This window comes from Metopolophium dirhodum, chromosome 8 (assembly GCF_019925205.1).
Source record: "Metopolophium dirhodum isolate CAU chromosome 8, ASM1992520v1, whole genome shotgun sequence".
Lineage (NCBI taxonomy): Eukaryota > Metazoa > Arthropoda > Insecta > Hemiptera > Aphididae > Metopolophium > Metopolophium dirhodum.
Window position 1 is genome coordinate 23,348,677 of NC_083567.1, and position 21,346 is coordinate 23,370,022.

Below are 21,346 nucleotides of genomic sequence, written 5' to 3' on the forward strand. Positions count from 1 at the left end.
ACCTTGAAATATGCAAAATAAAACTTTGTATTTGAATTTGTATAGTTGTAAATCAAATTTGTAGCTGATATTGTTTGGTCCATTCAGTAAAAATATAAAAATGCATAAGCTTTCGGGCCTTATATATTAATTATTATATTATGTATATAGGTACCAATGGTACCATACAATTTTTATACCTATGTAAGTATGATTCAGTATTTGCTATCTATTTTTATTGCGTAATTATTAACAAAACAAATTAATATATAGGTACCTACTTAACTTAACTCACAAGTTACAACAAAAAACACAATAGAAAATGTATAAAACTGTTAATCATGGATGACAATATGGTATAAAATAAGCCAATAATACAGACATAGACGCACATTTTATAAATCTTTATCGATGGTCGCGGATGGTGACGAGTTGTTTACTGGCGCGTTTTTACTTCGTCTATACGGGGGCACACGCAGTTATATGCGGCATAATGTATATACTATTTACTATATACTAATATAATATAAAATAGTAAATACTATGTAATGTACTAATATTATATAATATTATATACGGTATTCTGGTATGGCGGTATCCGTCGGCGTGTATACAATGTACCCGTGAATAAAGAAGTGACCGACCGGCGTCATAATATTATGATAGACATTGATATACAACTTTGAACTTTCGTGATTGTAATTATTTTATTTTATTTACGCCAAACGGCAATTACAAAAATTATATGAACAATAACAGAACAGTAACAATATTACAATAAATAGCTTAAAATTAGAATAGTTTACAAAATGCATTATTAAAATAGTAGTAAACTGTATACAGACAGTTAAAAGGGGCAAATAAATATAAAATAGATTAGATAGCATTATTGGCATAACGAAGCATACGGTGCAGTGGATGGTTATTAGTTATTACCGTAGGAGGTGGAATGAGTGGGAATATGAAAGGGTGTGTGGTGCCTTGAGAGGTAGGATGGGACACGGAAATTAATGGAGGAAAGAAGATCTGGGGCATCTATTGATCCATCTAGTAGGCCTTGAATTAATCGGAGATCAGCATCAGAACGCCGAGAAAAAAGCGTAGGAAGGTTTAATTTTAAAAGCACGGACGAGTAGTCATGCTGGGGATACTCGATTTTGAGTAAGAAAGAGATATAAGATAAAAACCTACTTTGGACTCTTTCAAGTCTTAGCTGGTCTTTTGCTAGATAGGGGTGCCAAACTATCATATCTACCATATTCTAGAATAGGGCGCACAAGATATAGGTAAAGTGTACGCAGACAACGGACAGAGCTAAACATTTTAGTATTTCGCTTTATAAAACCCAAGACTTTCAGTTCTTTACAGGTGGTAACTTTAATATGGTGGCTGAAATCGAGAGATGGGCTGAAATGTATACCTAGGTGTTTAATAGTAAAAACATGCTTGTGAAGGGAGCCATTGATATAGTTAGAGTAAAGTGCTGGGTTGTAACATCTAGAAAATGTCATAATATGACATTTGGCTAAGTTCAAACTCAGATTAAGACGTTGAGCCCACAGAGCGAATTCATCCAGTTGATGTTGCAGTGTCAAGAAACAAGAGATATAATTACAATTCAAATAAATTTTGATATCATCAGCAAAGAGCAGGAATTTAGCCTTGGTGATCGACTTACTAATTGAATTAATGAATAAGATAAAGAGTAAAGGACTTAGATGGCCTCCTTGTGGGACACCAGAAGGTATGTTAACTAAGGACGACTTACAATTATTGACCTTTGCAAATTGATATCTGTTGGAGAGGTAAGAACGCAACCATGAGAGAAGAGGATCACCGATACCCAGAGTGTCCAATTCATTAATAAGAAGGTCATGGTCAACCGTGTCAAATACTTTTTTGAAGTCAGTAAAGACAACATCAACTTGACCACCCTTCTCGATGTTATCAAGCAAGTAGGTAGTGAAAGCAACACTGCTGGTGACTGTAGACAGGTCTGAAACCATGCTGCTCATCTATAATTATGTGATTTAGACTTCTTTTAATATTAGAATAGACTCAAAGGACTCAAAGGACTCAACGAGTTTGGCTAAATGTGGAATAATCGATATTGGCTTATAATTTGTAATATCAGATGGGTCACCTGCCTTGAGAACTGGTGTCACTGAACAAACTTTCCAAATAGTTGGAAATATGCCTTCAGATAAGGAGCGCCTAAATAATAGAAAAACAGGGTTTGTGATAGAGTGACAAGAGTTGTATAAGCAGCGAGCCAATATGCCAATATGATTATTGTCAAAACAGTAAAATTTAGGACAACAAAATGTTTAAAATAATCTAGTTATTATGAAATATTATAAAAAAAAAAACTATAACATTAAATTTATGTTATGAACAATGTAATCCGAGATAATTTTGGAAGGATGAACACTTTAACTTAAACCTCCCCGCTCAAGTATGTGGCCTTGGTCGTATGTAGCCACACAAATGTATAACAAAGACATCTATCAAGGGTAAAATCCCATTTGTACACCTAAAATATTTTTGAGTTTTGATAATATATATTAAAAAATTGATTTAATATTTAAAATGTTATAATTTAAAAATTCATTTTCTCATGCTCACTATTGACATAACAGACTGCAATAACTGAAAGATAAATTAGTATAGCTATAATTCTAATGAATAGGGTATTGTAATATATTCTAGGTACATTTCAAAATCAACTAAACATTACAGGCAATTTGTTTATTATATAGGTATTTATAATAATATACAAAAACATATTTTATTTATATACCAAACAAAGGCCTACAAATAATACACCACTTTTAGATTATAAAAAAAAAAATAATAATAATATTTAATAATAATACTTATTTTATATAACAACAAAAAATAATAATAATATAATATAGAACTCAATTTTAACAGCATGAAATACAATACAATGGATACAATAAATGGTTTTGAAAATATAAATCAAAATTTCTCCTAAAGTTGTTATAATAAATGTGGTTTGTCTATCTAAAAGTAACAAACAAACATTGTACATAACCATTACACTGATAATCGCATAAAAACATTCATCATTTATTTGGTTTTTAGGAAATAAAATAACATAAAGTATAGTTCAAGATAAATAAATACACTTTAGAATAATTTTTAAAAAAAAATGGTAGGCTATTGAAACGTAAACAAATATATAGGTAGTAATATAAAAGCCATGTGAAATGTTTGGTTACAACATAATAATATACTAACATCGGTTGAAGGCAAAATAAAGGGTAATTGTTACTAAAATACTATAAATTCTGTTATGTTTTAAATAAATCTGAAGATAGTTATATAATTATAATATGTTTAGCACCTATATATTTTGAAAAAAAATTGTTTAAGAGTTTTAAACTTCTATTTTTTTAAATAATTTAAATTATAATTAATAATTTTTGACAGCAAAAAAATTATATGAAGTTTTGTAACATACAGTTAATAATTTTGTTAATTTACCATGTGTCTGATGGGCTATTATTTGATGCAGGACTTTTTCTTTCTGCACCTGGAGCTGGGCTAATACCAAATAATCCACCAACTGGACACCTTTTATTCAATTCTACACGCATAAATAAAATAAATAAAACCCTTTAATAATATACGTTACAAATTAAATTATTAATAGTTATACAATAATATATTATGTACAATGTGTTTTTTGTGTTACCTAACACAATCTATAAAAATATTAAATAACCAACCCGGGATGTTATTGTCATTTAAAAAAAAGGTGGGTAAGTGGATGTTGCTCTGCTGTACAGTAGATTACAAATGGGTCACTGTAAAGGATGGTGTTAAATTTGAATTCAATGATATAATATCATTGTATAATAAAAACGATTCTGAGCGAAAACGATCAGTCAGCCTATGATATTACTATAAGTATAATATAATATATTTTATGATGTTAAGGTGAATAAAGTAATTTATATATAACCTATTTACGTGGAATCTTGTTTTAAATTTTCAATCCTTTTTACCTTAATTTTATCGTGTATAGAAAATGCTAATATAAACATTCAGTGAAATTTTAAAGTATCTACAGTCATTTATTTTTTAATTATAATAAAATAAGAAAATTGTTACATGAGATATCAAGTGAATATCAAATGTTGTAAAAAGATAAATTTCAAACGCTCATAAAATTTAATTTAACTTTCTTGTTGACAATTTTGACAAATTTATGAGGAATCTTGTATTACATTTTAAAATCTTAGATTTAAAAAGAAAATTTTTTATGAATTTCTAACTTAAAATAATTTGCAAATTTTTGTAATTTTTACATATTTTGTCAATATTTGAACTTTAAATGCTTATAAAAAAATATACTAGGGGCCTTCTATTAATATTTCAAGCTTTTTTGACCAACAAATAAAATTTTATAGATATTTATAGAAAAAAAAAACTAAAAAAATAGAAGCTGAAAATGTCCGTAAAAAGCTCAAAATATTTATAAAGTGTTATGGTTCATAGAAAATACAAATATAAACAATCAGTGAAAATGTCATGTATTATGTTCATTTGTTTTAGAGTTACACCAAAATCGATTTTTTCGAAAACAAATTTAGCGTAAAAATTCCCGTTTTTCTTTAATTTTTCTTTTGTTTTTCACGGCGCTTTTGAAAACTACTGGGAAATTTTTATTTTTGATCCCCCAAAGTACTAGCTAGATTCACATTCCTACCAAAAAAGATACTGTCGAAGAAAATCCAAGCATTTTTGATGTCCTAAAATGTGATGACAGTCACAAAAAAAAAAAATAAAAAAAACACACACATCATTGTAAAATGAATACATTCATCGCTCCACTCAGAATCAAAAATAGTTCAATTTCCATTGCCCACAGTTGAAATTATTTAATAGGTTCACAATATTTGTAAGACGGTATATTATCTATACACTTGTATTCCTAAGTTACTGGGTTATCCCATAACAACTTTAGCTTTAATTAATCGTTACATTTTAATATACTTCTTTAAATTTTAGTTCCAAAAATAATTTCTATAAATACTATAATAAAATAAAAAATTATATTATATTAAATATTTTCTGGGTAAAAGTTAAATTTGAAAAAAGTTAAATAAGTTGAATTATTAAAGTATGAAGTATAAAAATATTGGGTATTATAATATTATAATTATACATTACGAACTTCAACAAATTATCCTGAAACGTATAATATTATGCAACATCTTATGAAAAGATTTATTTTGTACTATTGTCTGGGATTTCTGAAAATATTCAAATATTGTCCAACAATTATTTGGTAAGATTACAATATAAATATTTTACAATTTATATTATGTAAACATTCTATAAGTCATATTTTTATGATAAATTTAGAAATTAAAAATATTGTAAAGCAGTGGCGTAATTTCCGGGGGGGGCAAGAGGGGGCACCTGCCCCCCCAGAAATGTTTGTGAAGGCAAAAAGTATCATTTTGCTTCTCCAAATAATCCACATTTAAAAAGTATTCTTAATAAGACTGTTAACATATTATTATAGTATTAAAATATTTGTTTCCTCAAATTACTTTATAAAAGTTTATATTTATTTTAGGTTTCTCTTGTTGAATAATATTATGTGACTATTATTATCCGTGATTCGTGAACACGTTATTATCTTAAAATTGCGATTATGACTGCAGGAACGGCCGAACGGGAGGTTAATTTTTTTACCCCCCCTAGATTTTTGTAACTGTTGTAAAGCAAATAATGTTTTTGCAATTGAAGGTTTTAATATATTATAAGAAAAATATAGTATCTCACCTGCTATAGATAACAATATTTTTCTTCGAGCTCCTAAGGCTGTAACACCAATTTCACGTAGGTCACTTTCTGTCAATGTCTTGAAAGTAGTCCAATCAATTTCATGGGATTTAAATAAATCTAGAGTACATAAAAACATTATACCATATTATTATAGTATGATACTATATTGAATTGAATAACTAACTTACTTATATATTTATCTAAGCCAAGAATTGCCAAATGAGATGGTAAATCAGCAAATGAAGAAGATGTGATTTTAGACACAGTCGATGTAGGCGTGGAGTCAAGATGATTACTCATTTCCATCGATGCCAGTTCAGATATATCATTATTTATTTCAGGTGTAGAGTTACTCCATATATTTAGCTCATTCTATAAATATAAAAATAATAATATTATTAAATAATAAAAGAGTTTAGATAGTTAAAAATAAATTTACATCTCGTTGTCCTTTTAAAATAGCTGATGGACTTGATTGACTAAAACCATAACCAGACCATACAGATGTTGGAACTCTTATTTCTGATCGATTTGGTTTACTTTGAGACACTATTAAATATATACAATGCAAATTACATAACAATTTTTTTAAATTTGACTTTAAATGTACCTTGTGTTGCAGCAACCCTTAAATTATGGTAATCATAAGTTATCGGCTGTCTTCGAAAACCAGGCGCACGGTTCTCAAAGATTTCTAAATCTAATAAAGAAAATCATTTATTTACTTGAAAAGTTCTGTACATTATTAGTTAAGAGTTAAGATTTGTTAATATTTAAATAGTTTTTGTTAAATTAAAAAATAACATAAGGTACCTAATTCATTACATGATGACAACAAACTTTGATTTGGAGAAGTATTTGAGTCTTGAATATAATTAAATGCTAAAAAAATGGTAAAATTAAATTGCATTATTTAAAATATCTATAATAGCGGTTCTCAAACTGTCGGATGCAGAAGACTACATATTGATTTGCGAAATATAGATTAAGTAAGAAAGTAATATATTCCAGATAATATTGAAACAAATATATTGAAATTTTGAATATAATAGTTTTATCTTTGGTTATTAGTTGTATTATTATGAATGTTCCAAAATACACAGAGGTTTGCAAAAAAAAAAGTTTGAGAGCCTCTGGTTTTATATAGTAGTATAATATGATGATTTACTTGATTTTCCAATGTGATTATTATTAGTTGATAAATTGTCCATTTTTATATCGTTAGCCAACTGTTGTATTCTTGGGCCCAAAACGTTAATTTGAGAAATATTTCCATGGTTGCTTACCAAAGGTAAATTAATTACACTATTTTGACATGATGGAGAAATTGATCCAGGGAAGTTCGTGAAATTATTAAACCCGCCTAAATTGTTAAAAGATTTATTTGAATATCGATTTCCACTGAAAAATTCTCCATTGGAAACTATAAATGATGGATTTTCATTTGACACATTATATGTATTTGGTATACTTGGTGTTATTATTTCTCCAGTACCACCCAGTAAACACTTTCTACCCTCATAAATGTTACCTATAAAAAATTAAAAAGTATATTATGCGTTGTACAATATTTAAAATGATGAGTAAACAAATTATTAAAACTACTTCACTTGGTTACAAAATAAATTATCATTATTTTAAATAACTTCCAATTAGTTATGAATTATTTCATAAATAATTAATAAACACATTAAAAATAAATAAATATTTTTCTACTTTAAACTTACCTACAGATCTTTCAAACCCTTTTATTGAAACAGTGTATATATTTTGACTAGCTTTATGTCGAAGCGATATATATATGTCTAAACGTTGCATCACACTGTCAATTTGTTCGTGGGTTAATACCATTTCGTCTTGCGGAATGTCAAACATAAGAAGCAATGGTAATGATCCCTAAAAATAAAAAGTTCCATATTATAAATATTTTAATATTTTAATTTAGCAAAATATGAATAAAATATTACAATAAGCATTTGACGGGCTGCGTAGACATTATGTATATGCCCAGTGATGGTTACACTGCTTTTTTTAATGGAAGGAATATTTGGGTCCTTAGCATCCGGAAACAATATTTGAGCTCCAGTTCGACGAGTGATAGCTCTAAGTGTTTCATTGCCTGGCCCCATTACTATTTTATGATGTTGAGGAGATATTTCCATAACCATAAGTATTAAAACTTGATTCTAAAATTGTAACAATATTATTATTTTATATAAATTTTATTCATATATTTTTCATTGACAAATTAGTAAACATAATAGTTAATTAATATTTAAAAGTATACTGAAATTATTTAATTTAAACATACTTTAGTGCCACTTTTCAATTTTTTTAAATATAAAACTTGAACTACTTTAACTACATTTTAATTAAGTATTCAACTATCTATGGCTTTAATATGAAGGAGTAATTTATAAAATAAATATTTGTTAAGCCATTAAAATTTTTTGTATATAATCAAAAAATGTAACAATAAAACAAATAATAAAAATTACCCTATTTTTAAACTTATTAAACGGCATTAAAAAATCATCTAATATTATACCACTTTATAAATTTTATCAGCTAAAGTGAGACATTTTTTATTCTAGCATTAATAATATTTATACGTATTAATTTATCATTCAAATAGAATTAAACATAATTATATTCTAATAAGTAATAATTTGTTCTCAATTAACATAACATTTAATATCTTACTGCAAGGTTTCCACACATATGAGTTATAAGTTGCATAGTAGCTTCTTTCACTCTCACGACATCCCATTCGTGGCCCTTAACCATAACCATAGTCGAATGAAGCTTTGGTCTAGTACGAAACATAACATGGACATTAAAATTGTCTTGAATAGAGCCAATGTATGGGAATTGACTAGATGGATCTTGATAATTTTGAACGGTCCCAATGTTTGGCCAGTCAAAACAAAATATCAACGGAGTCAATTCCTAAAATCAAAAATGATTCATTTAATATTTTTGTTAAACAGATAACACCCTTGCTCCTTTCCTATAGCAAAATTTTCTTAATTCCCGTCATTTTCCTACATTTTTAAATTGATACTTCAATTCAAAATACTTATCAAGTTGCCCTAACAAACACAGTTCACAAATATATTTCTGTTTTCCTTGTTACCAGTATTACCTACATTGTTTACTAGAGAAAATGTCCAAGATTCAATTCATGATTCTTTCATAGTTTCATAGTTATATATTTAAATAATAATTGTTATTCAAAAATCAAAAGTTTATAATATAATGGAAATTATAATGTATAACTTAGTACTTACTCGAACACGAGCTCTAGCCCGTTCTACAGCACCACAATTGCCAGCAATAGAAACTTGATTACTTTTTTCTAACAAACTTGTTCTGTTTGAATCTGGAAAGTGTATATGACAACCAGTGTTTTCCATCACTTGTTTAATGGTCAGACCTCCACGACCGATAATATGTGAGTGATCAGTGTAACTAAGATCCAGCTTCATTGTCACGCGATTGCTCTAGATATAATATAATATGATTATTTTTGAGTAATTAAATATATTGTTCAGGGTAAAAGAAAATATTCTCACTCGATCATCCAATACACTCATCACTTGCATTTTAGCCGCCTTAACATCTTCTGGGAGTCCTGCGATTCGAACATGTGGGTCTATAGAATACATTTAAAAGTTCAGAATATTATACATTTAGTAATACATACAAGTTTTTAAATATTAAATGTATATAATAATATAAGGTGATTATTGTAGTTAATAAAAAGAACATTTATGACTTTTTTTTCTCACTCGGTGAATCAGAAATAGAGCATATTGCCATTACATGTAATATTACTATTATATATATATGTATAATTTGTTTTTTATATTTAAGCTATTTAATTGTTCTATCAACATATTACACAAATAAACCAGAAATGTGCAAATTATTTTTAATAAATTGAAAAAAGTAAACATTTAAAAATGAATCCATAGTAAATACTAAATTATTTGTACCTAGTAATAATTTTTAAAAATACAAATTTTTGATAAAAAATGTTTTTTCAATTTATTAAAAATAATTTGCACATTTCTGGTTTAATTGCGTATGTTAGTTTAAAAGATAATTAATTAATTATCTTTTAAATAAAAAAAAGTTACATCAAAATGTTGAAAAGTTTTCAAGATATATAACAAATGCGTGATAGGTTTGGTTTTGATAAAATAAAAGTTAATTGAACATAACTTAAAAAAATAAAAAAGTTAGACCCACTCTTTAAAGGCTATTTTTTCATCATTTTTGGTATACTTTCATATGACGTCGGCCAGTCACTTCCCCCGGAACATATTGTATATAAATATTAAGTAAATTTACATACATAATATTTCCCATCCGTTATAAATCAATTTTTAATAGATAATTATTAAACTATTAAAATAGTTGCTCCTGTAGGAGCTATGAAATGCAAGTGTCAAAATTATTATCTGCCTAGTATCTACATAAATTGTACAACATACCTTGAGTTTTATGAGCCTTATACTCAGTATTTAAAATTTCTATCCATAAAGTATCATCCTTAGTTGACCAAAAGAAAGTCTGTTGCGGTCGATAATTTAAAAACTTAAAAGCCTCTTTATTCCGTCTTAGATCAGTCAGCAATTGAAATAAACGAGATGTATTTATCATTGTATAAGTAATAATAAATATCATCAATAACAAATAATAAAATAAAATTTGATGTAAATAGAATTAACGTATAAATCATTTAAGACGAGAAACCTAAAGTAACGCAAGTATTCGACATGAGTGTGTCTTGTACACAGTGTACACTAGTGTCTACTTGTTTATGTAAAGAATAAAGATAACTACCTACATTTTTTAACGACATATTTAGTATTTTAGTCGTCGGTCGATCTAACTAACTTTTGAAAAGTAGGGATATAATCTTGTGAGTGTGATATTTATAGTAAATTGAATTGATACGGCTGTCGGGTTGTAGCTATCGGAAAAAACATTATCAATCATCATTCCAATATTTATAATTATATTAATACCAATATTAATTCATTCTCCCCTTTATTTCTTTATCAGAATTATCAAAAACGACAAAAACTGAAACACTTAATCGAAAGTAGTAAAATTTTTCTTCAAATTTTAGAAAAAGTCCCGAGCTCGAGCTTAGATAATAGCCATGTGGCACAATAATGTAGGTATGGACTAGGTATAGTTTTAAATACATAATAAGGTACACTTACTAAATAGTAAATCATTTTTTTCTAGATTTTTATAAATACACTAAAAATTAGATAATATTAAGTTTATTTATACGTTTTAACTGTTTTAAGTAGGAATAATCAAATTTTACACCCACAATTTTCTTTTAAAACGGTTAGTTATACTTCGTGTCATCGTATAAAAGTATAATCTTTCTCTCTCTCTCTCCATCTCGAAATTCGAACGTATTTAAATATAAGAATAATTAGGGAACAAGCTACATATTATACGATTTCACCAAACTATTGTTGTTTAAGTTGTTAAGCTTATATGAAATTATTAAATCGCAGAATAGAATTGATAATTCATATAATGTAAATGGAGGTTATTTATAAACACTCATTACCTCAAAAAAAATATATATTAACGTTGTTTAAGTATTTTTAATTCTGAGTAGAGCTGGACCCATAAATGTATTGGTTTTCACAATGATGTGTGCTTAAAATAATCGAGGAAAACAAAGTCAGAAAAACAAAAATATATTTTGCGCTAAACCAGTTTTTGAGAAAATCGATTTTATTTTAGATTCTGAGCGGAGCAATTCAATTCAAGAGAAGTAATTTTTCGAAATTCTCAATTTGGGAAATTGGGTTATTTTTATATATAGATCTGTTGTCTATAATTGGACTAAAAATACAAACATTAAACGCATATAAAAATAATTGTTTGAGCCCATATTTATGTAACTTTAAATATTGATAAAGAACACATTCTAATATGGTGAAAGGACATTTTATTGAATTTGAAACGATTCAAATTATAAACTGAACTGGACTTTGAACATAGTATAATGTATTGTTTAGTTCTAAAATCTATTAATATGGAAACATTTTCATTTGAACTTCTGAGACTTGAGTATGTGCGTACGGTTCAAAATTACAATTCGTAATTAACTCTAATATGAATTACACAATGATTTAAGGTAGTAGTTCAAAAAAATATGTTAACAAAAAATTCAATAAAAAAGTAAAATATTGTACGTTGAGACAAATGAGGAGCCCTCGTGGATCTGTTTGCCCCCCAAATATTATAAAGCATCACCACCTATATAGTTGTCTACAAATATCAAAATATCACAAATTACACCGCATTTTTTACAAACTGAAGTATAAATTTGACAAAATTGGATACTTATTTAAACGAAAAATAACGATATTTTTTTAGTTCTTATCAAACTTTGTCGATAAAAAAATGTGTGCTTTGTCAGAAAGTTTTAAAATTTAATACAAGCTTCCTCGTTAATTTTTAAAACTAGATTTAAAAATTAGATTAAATCTACAATAATTTTTTATGAAAGTTTGAAGTAAGAATTTTGACGCTATTAGCCAAAATCGGAAAAAATTACAAATTATTTTATAGTTTAAAATTCATAAAATGTTTAATATTCTCATAGTTAGGCTAAAACAGAATACAATATTCCATATAAATTGAATTTAAACATAGAGACATAGAATAACGGTTTACCTCCAAATGGTATTGATATTTTATTATAATAAATTCTAATTAGAATATTTTTAATAGTATCTTTCGTAGAAACTTGAACATTTTCACTGTTACTTGAACTATTATTTAAATACTAACTATTCAATAAATGAACTTTCGTCTTTCATCATATTTAGACTAAATTTAAGCTATTTATAGCCTTATAGACATTAGAAATGTTCGTTTTTTATTAGTATAGATTAAGGCTTGGTGAATAAGCTGGAAAATGTAATACAAGATCCCACATAAATTGTTCTTGTAGTAATTTAAAAGTATTAAAAATGCATTGGCACGATTTCAGATTTTAAGCGGAGTGATGAATGTATTGACTTTACAATGTGTGTTTTTTTGTGTGTGTGCGTAGACGATGAGAAGTTGAAATAATGCTTTGATTTTCAACTTCAGTATCTTGTTCGATGGTAAAGTGAAACTAGTTGATGCATTTGGGAGGTCAACATTTAAAATTACCAGCAGTTTTCAAAATCATCGGTTACAACAACAACAAAAATTATGGATAAACGGGAATTCGACAAAATCGGTTTTGGTTTTTGGTGTAATTCTAAAACATATGATTGTACGTAGATACATACAATTTTCACTGAATGTTTATATTAGCATTTTCTATATAGGTACCATAAAATTTCAAAATATTTTGACTTGCTTTGAGCAAACAAAAATGTCGTATCTACCTGAAAGTCAAATTAAATTTTTATGAACATTTAAAGTTTAAATTTTTACAAGAATGGATTCTTATATAGCGATTTACTTATTTTGCTGTAATTCAAAAAAACATAACTGTAAATACATAACAATTTCACTGAATGTTTATATTTTAATTTTCTATACACTATAAAACAAGGTTCCAAGTAAATAGGTAAATTACTCTATTCACAATAATATCATCAATAATATACTTATATACTTAGTAATAGCATAGGCTGACTGGCCGTCTTCGTTTAGAATCATTTTTATATTATATCATCAAATTCAAATTTAACACCATCCATTACAGTGACCCACTATTGTAACCTACTGGACAGCAGAACGACACCCACTTGCCCACCTTTTTTATATATGCAATTTTGACAAAATTCCGTCAAATTCACGAACATTTTAAAATTATTATATTGTTAAAAATGGATAAAATTTACAATTTGTTGAGCTTATAATTAGTTATACATGTAATACAATATCCATCATAAGTTTGGTTCATATTGAAATTTAAAAATATAAAAAATACATTGATACATTTTTTTATAAATACCTATGTGAAGTTTAAAATTGCACAAAATTGGATATTTAAAATATCGATTTATCAATTGTCATCAACAAACCGTTTTAGTTATTTTGTTGTAATACCAAAAATATTAATACTTAGTAGTCACTTGAAGCATTTTGCCACTACGTATAATATTATGATTAATTCAAAATATTTAATGAATTATGTCTAATTGTAATTTGTAAGCTATTTACCTATACTAGAAGCCTATTCACGACGTTTGCTGTATACTTCGGTATTGATTTAGAAGCTAATTAGTGTTAACTATAAGGTAATAAATAATAATAAATTTAATATTATAATAACTATTATATAAATTTAATATTATAATAACTATTATATAAATTATATAATATAATATATGGGATGTTTTTGGCAAAAATTAGTTTCTTGACTGTATTACTTAGGTATACTAATGGAAAAATAAATTACTAATAAGTAATAACAATAATATCCTTGGTAATATTCTGAAGCAGAATATTTTTCTGAGAATTTTTATTTATAACAATTATTTTAGTATCTATTTAAAGTTTAGATGAGAGGACTAGATCTTATACCCCGCAAAATAAACTATAGTATATTATTATTTATTATCTATTATAGATATTAGATATAGATTAGATACCAACCTTTTTTTGATTTTGCTCCAATTTTCAGTCTAGTTGGCCACAAAATGAGTGTTCTTGTATCAGTCATTACCTTAAAAATATGTAAACTTTTATGTTATGTCAACTTTACATTATCACAATGTATAAATAGGTAATCAATATGTTCATAAAAATAAAAATTTGTTAAAAAAAATTACTTTTTGAAAAAAGTTGACTGCTGTTAATCCGTCCTCACCATCACCTAAAAAATACATGGTTTATACAAATTAGATATTTATTAGATGTTTTTAAATTTCTAAATTATGTCCAAGGTATACATTATTTAAGTTTGTAATATATTAAAATAAAAAATCATTTAACAGATACTATAACTATAATCTGTTAATTATTAAAATTTGTAGATAAAATTATAACGTTTAAATAAAATAATTTTAAATATTTAATAAGTAAAAAAATAACTTAAAATTGGTACACTAGTATATAGTAATTTATTATATTTATAATATCTAAATAATAATTATGTTAATAGTTAATGAATATTAACTATGACGTCTAAATGTCGCATCGATATAGGTAGGTTTATTTTAAAACTATATAGGTACCTAATACAATTTGTCTATTTTTCATTCACAAAAAATCATTTTTAAAGCATTTATAAATTATTACAAATAAATAAATAATTCTGACCGTCCTATAAAATAATTTTTTTATTTATTTAATTTATTGTTTTTATAATGTGTTTACAATATTGTATATTATAATGTTACGATTTTGCGTATTTATGGAATCTTAGATAGTGTGAGTCTTCTATAATATGGTATAACTACAAACTACCTATTGGTTAGAAATTGATTTAAAATTTGCATAAGACGCTCGGTGTCACTCATTATAAGACCTCAATAACATGTCGATACCTGAAATATTTTAGACTTATATAATTATATCTATAGAATAACACGATACAACAGTATCTTTTCTTTTAGGAATGTGGATCTAGTTAGTATACTTTAGGGTGGTCAAAAGTAAAAATTCCTAATTAATTTTGAAAGCGCAGGGAAAAAGTAACGACAAATTAAGGAAAAACGGGAATTTTTACGCAAAATCGGTATTCGACAAAATCGATTTTTGTTTTTGGTATAACCGTAGATAAATGAAATTTTCCCGGGTTGTTCTATACACAATGACATTTTCAAAAAATATTGATTTGTTTTTAACTGTTTACGGAAATTTTCAATTTCTATCTTTTTATTTTTTTTTCTATGAATGTCAATAACATATTATTTGTTAGATAAAAAAGCTTCTATGATTTTAAAATGTAATACAAGATTCCTTATAAAGTTACTTTTATCAACAAAAAAAATGTCTATAAGAAAGTCAAATTAAATTTTTATGAGCGTTTGAAGTTCAAATTTTTACAACATTGAGTATTCATTTGATTTCTCATGTAGCGATTTTCTTATTTTGTTTTAATTCAAAAACAAATAACCGTAGACACTTGAGATTTATATCATATTATGTTTATTTTATCAATTTCTATACTTGATAAAATTTTCAAAATGTATTGACTAATTTTGAGCGGTTTGAGGTTAATTTCAAATTTCAATTTTTAATTTTTTTTTTCTATAATAAATATCAATTAAATTTTATTTGTTGAGCCAAAAATCGTCAACATTTAATACAAGGCTCCTGATTTATTGGTTGAAAAATATTAAAAATACATAGGTACAATTTATTTTTATAAGCATTTAGAGTTCGATTTTTGACATAAGAAACATTTGCTTTTTTTGAGTTATGTTTACGATATTTAAATTTTTTTGCTACCTAGTTGTAATAATTTTTAAATTGAAATATTATACATGCTCACAACTTAATTAAAAATTAAAATGTAAAAATCCCAAGAGAAAACCCAAACAATGTCCTTACCTTTTAGTTTGATAATATGACAATTCACTCTAATATAAAAAACTAACAGTACACAATGAAAACTACCTATAGTTAACGAAAATTTGTTACGTTGTACATATTTTGTAAGACGCAGACACAAAAAACGCATGGGTAGCGTCCTCTTAACATTCTTAACATTTTAAATAACTATTTAAATTTAAAACTAGGAAATAGCTTGTTAGTATAGGTATGCACTGTGCATCTTTATTTATTAATCATTAAATTATGTACATGCATATACAAATTAAATTAAATTATTTTGTGTTTATAACATAGCTTAAAATTTGTAAAGTGGGTTTTTCCACAGAATACAACTATTATATAACTTAAATACTTGATCCACATAGAGGTATGTATGCGTGTTATGCTTATGTGTAACGTACTAATACATAATTCAAATTTTAATTTATGTGCACAATGGAGTTATGTAATATAAATATTTATATTTTATTAAAAAATACTTACAGTGCAACATAGCCTCGAGTTTTTTTCTGTCGACTTTGAATCGTTCCTTGGCCAAATCATCGGCTGATTCTAATCCTAAAGAAGTCGCTAATTGATGCATTTCTTCTCGGCTGTCGCTATAACTCCTGCCCGATGTCCCTGTTCCAGAATCCGATATTTCGGACATTGTATCTGAGCTGGCAGCCGAAGTCATCACGATCGAAGACATCGTGGCCATGATGTTCGCTGTGCTGTTGGTCATTGTACACTGCTTGAATAACGACGTTTAACTGTCTATTTGAGTAGAATAACTGGGACGTCCAAAATATATGATATAATATAGAAATCGCATTAGGTTATCTTAAGATAACGACTTCACAGATAATTGAATTTAAACCGTAAGGTAAAGTTACTAAAATAAAATCCATCATAAACTTAATCAATTAATGTAGAGGATATATAATACAATGTGTAGGGGTCTCCAACATTAAATTTCATATCGCAATTTCGAACATTTGATTTAATTATGAGTCCTAATCTATACACTCCTATTTAGACGATTTTTTGGCTTTGAACAATTTCCATACTAATACAAATTAACAGTATAGGTTCCTTAAGAGGATGTCAGCGCACTATTTGTTCCTTCTCTCTCACGCGCAACATATAGACAAACCGCATTTACGCAGAATCATTTTTCTATGTTTTTAAGTAATCTTAGAGTAAAATCACCTATTACAAAAAAGATAGAGAATAATAATTTTGAGGGAATGACATATCGATTTGTCTAAATATTGTCTCAAAACAATTTAAACATAATTTAAATTTACAATATTTTTTGTTTATTTTGAAAGTCGAATACAAAGTCAAATAACAATAAAATATAAAATCGATATGTCATTCCCTCAAAAATTTTATTCTCTATCGTTTTTGTAATTTGGGATTTTACTTTAAGATTACTTAAAAACATAGAAAAATTAATTCTGTGTTAATGCGTTTTGTCTATGTTGCGCGTGGGCCAGGGAGATAAAACAAATAGTGCGCTTACATCCTCTTAACATACAGAACATTTTTAATTATTTCAACAATTTTACTTGGCATTGTACATACAAATTAAAAAACTAATAATGTTTTGACTTTGAATCTTATTAAAGAGACAATTTTTTGTAGGATTGTATTTAGCATTATATAATTTTTTTTATATGGATTGATGTTTATTTAATTAGAAATATTATACTAATAAAATAAATAAATTATAAATTTATTTTTATCAAACAGTTGTTGTTTGTAAATCATTTTTATTTTTTGAATACTTTAAAAAACAGGTCAGGTGCAGGCCCTTTAACTTTAAAAACAATTAAATTACTATGATTTTTTAAACGCGTGTTATATAGGTATTCATGCTGTGGTATACATATAACATTTATTTAAGCCAAGTGGTTTAATATTTATGATTTTTAAAGTATCAAAGTTCTTTGAAGTAATATATACTCATTCATTTAAGAGTAATAATTTTTAAAAAAAATATTTAAATTTTAACAAGTACCCATTTAAGTTTTCATAAAATATTTAAAAAAGTTTAGGTATAATTAAATGTTTTTTTACGACTGTATAAACTTTACTTAAAAAAATAATGAGATTTTAAAAAATGAAAATAATAACTACCTACTACATGACTTAAATATAAATGTTTGTACAGTCAACAATTTTCTAAAAACCAGATTTAGTAATTAACTATTTTGAATTTTTCGAAAAAAAATTTGTCATTTCTTTCTGTTACACTCTGTTTAGGACAAAATATAGGTAGTAGGTAACTACTAAACACATATAAAATAATATATTAATTTCGTATTACAGCAAATTGTCAATAATAGATAATCATTATTATAAATCCAACAACTATCGAGTAAGTTAGTCTATTGGTAAGTAAATTATAATTATAATTTATATTACGATATCGCCATGTAGGTACCTACTATAATTATTATAGTCTATACTCTATAGCGACGTAGTCTATGTACAGAAATCAGTATCAACATCGCCTATCAATCTTAAATTGGACAGATTACAGATAGTTATAATATATCGTCATATGCCATTGTATAGCATTGTATCCATGTAGCTATTAGCCATGTAGGTATATATTTATGTTCATAATATAATAATATATAGGTACTACAAGGTACGCAGACATATTATGAAGTCGCTATAACGTTGTGCCGTGCACTGAATGACCATACCGATAGACCTTTGTGGCTTTGTAGGAATCTATTATATAAATTTTAATATTTTTTAAACAATATAGTAATTATAATTTATATAATAACTATTTACTCCATGTTCGTATATTATGTGTGTAACTATATAAAATAGCCAAGGGGCAGAAATATGTTTGTACACCGATAAAATATATCTCGTACAGCCGTACAGGTAGTCCGAACTCAAAATAATATTATTTTAAAGTTTTAAACTCAATTATTATCTATACTCAATGATATAAGTTTTAGTTTGTAATTTGTAAGGTTTACATAATTTCATAGCTCACGCATATCGAATAGAAATACAAAATTAATATAAAACGCTTGTATTAGGTACGTGTAACGAAAAATCTTATCCCGTTTGTGAATGGTAGCATGCTGCATGCGGTGCCAAGAAGGGGCAAATGTTGAAATACCCCCACCGGATTATTATAAACGCGTACCTATTACTTTAATAATGGTTTTTTTTTTTTCAAATTAGACACCTCTTGACGATAATATAATATATTAATAGTTATTACTCATTACAGTCGTTTTAGTCATTTTTTAGTTGAATGAATACTCGAATAATAAATCACAGATAGCCGATAGGTATATGTTATATGTATAATATATTAATATACCTCCTACCTATAATATAAATTATAACATTAATATAAAATAATAAATATAAAAATAAATTATTTAATTTTAATATTTTATCTCTTATTGTTTTACCTTTTATACTTTTATAGTATTTTATTATTATTGATTATTTATTAATTACTGTTCTATCAAAAAATATCTATGAATTAAATGTAAAATACAATATATATATTATATATTAGATTCTGAGCGGCGCGAGGAAACTAGTGGTTTTACAATGGTGTTTTTTTTTATCCTGTATACAAATTTCTACCAGAAATAGTGCTTTGATTTCAACATATAATTATAGTACCTAATCTTTTAGAAAATTGGATCAAGATGGTTCTTTAAAGAGGTCATTATTATGGGAAAAACCATCGAAAAATTACAAAAACCGCTAAAAATGGGATTTTAATTTCTAACGCTTTGTTTTTTACTATAGTATATTATCACCAAAAATTATTATATTATAATATCAATAGGCTATAGTAAATAATACTGGCTATAATAAATAATAATATAAAATATCCAGACTGACAAACCGTCTCCGCTCAGAATTGTTTTTTTTATATAATGATATCATTGAATTCAAATTTAATACAAACCATTATACATCGATCCACTTGTAACCTACTGTACAGCAGAGCGACATCCACTTACCCACTTTATTTATTAATATATCTCTAACATAATAATTTATTGATTCTTCTTATTTCTAGGACCAACGCACCAAGCTATTATATTAGGTATAAATTCAAGCCTGGATTGAGACATTTTGAGGCCCAGAGACCAAAGTTTTAAATGAGACTCCTGTTCGAAAAAAAAATAATAATGTATATATTATTTGATATTAGGTACCTGTTATAATAAATATAATATATAGGTTTTAGGTACATAGCAATAAATAATGAATAATGTATCAATTTATTTATAAATTTTAATTTACAAGCTTTTTTCCTCTCTAAATAATCATCGATTTTTTTTTTTTGGTGATTTATGCAGTGTTATAGCCTATAACGAATAAAGTAATGTGCAAATCTGAGGCCCCTAAAAAAATTCTTACTATCGAGGGCCAGTACCATGCCCCCCTTAATCCAGACTTGGGTATAACATATGTAATATGCTGTACATTAGTACTTTGGGTCTATGGACTATAGTATTACACTATTACCTATATATTTATCTATATAATAAACATTTATAATTTAAAAATATTATCTATATATTATAATCCCACCGCCGGAACTTCTTAAGTTTTAATAACTTATTATTAAAATATTCGTACTTCGTGGGTGGTCCTCGTGTGTAAATATAGTAAGTAGGTATAGGTATAGTAAGTATAGGTACTAATGGTACCTACCTACTATAATAACTGAGTAGTGACCATCGAGTATATAGTAAATATACGTATACTAGTATTGCGTATTGAGTAATTTTCTAACTACTAATATCTAATTAATTACAAAAAATCAGTCTCATGCAGCCATACTCATTTGTACTCTCAACAATTCTCATGTATATTTCATAGAGTAAATAATATATTATAGTATCATATACATCTTAATATCTTTATGGATAAATTCTCAGTTTATTGTGTACCTTATATATGGCTATATACTGTGTTATTGTATGTCCCCCACTCTACCTAA

The 21,346-nt window shown here is 26.5% G+C and overlaps 1 protein-coding gene across 1 annotated transcript; it reads right to left on the reverse strand.

Moving 5' to 3' along the window:
• Positions 1–2,783: 2,783 nt before the first annotated feature.
• Positions 2,784–17,109, reverse strand: LOC132950312 (protein bicaudal C homolog 1). The gene is made up of 15 exons (XM_061021713.1): positions 16,840–17,109; positions 14,628–14,671; positions 14,452–14,521; positions 9,381–9,460; positions 9,096–9,308; positions 8,509–8,754; positions 7,773–7,991; positions 7,533–7,701; positions 6,974–7,336; positions 6,619–6,687; positions 6,416–6,505; positions 6,245–6,354; positions 5,994–6,177; positions 5,803–5,922; positions 2,784–3,592 (listed from the first exon to the last, which is right to left on the reverse strand). The coding sequence occupies exons 1-15, from the start codon at positions 17,078–17,080 to the stop codon at positions 3,486–3,488; spliced, it is 2,325 nt and encodes a 774-aa protein (XP_060877696.1). The 5' UTR covers positions 17,081–17,109; the 3' UTR covers positions 2,784–3,485.
• Between the last annotated feature and the right edge of the window lie 4,237 nt (positions 17,110–21,346).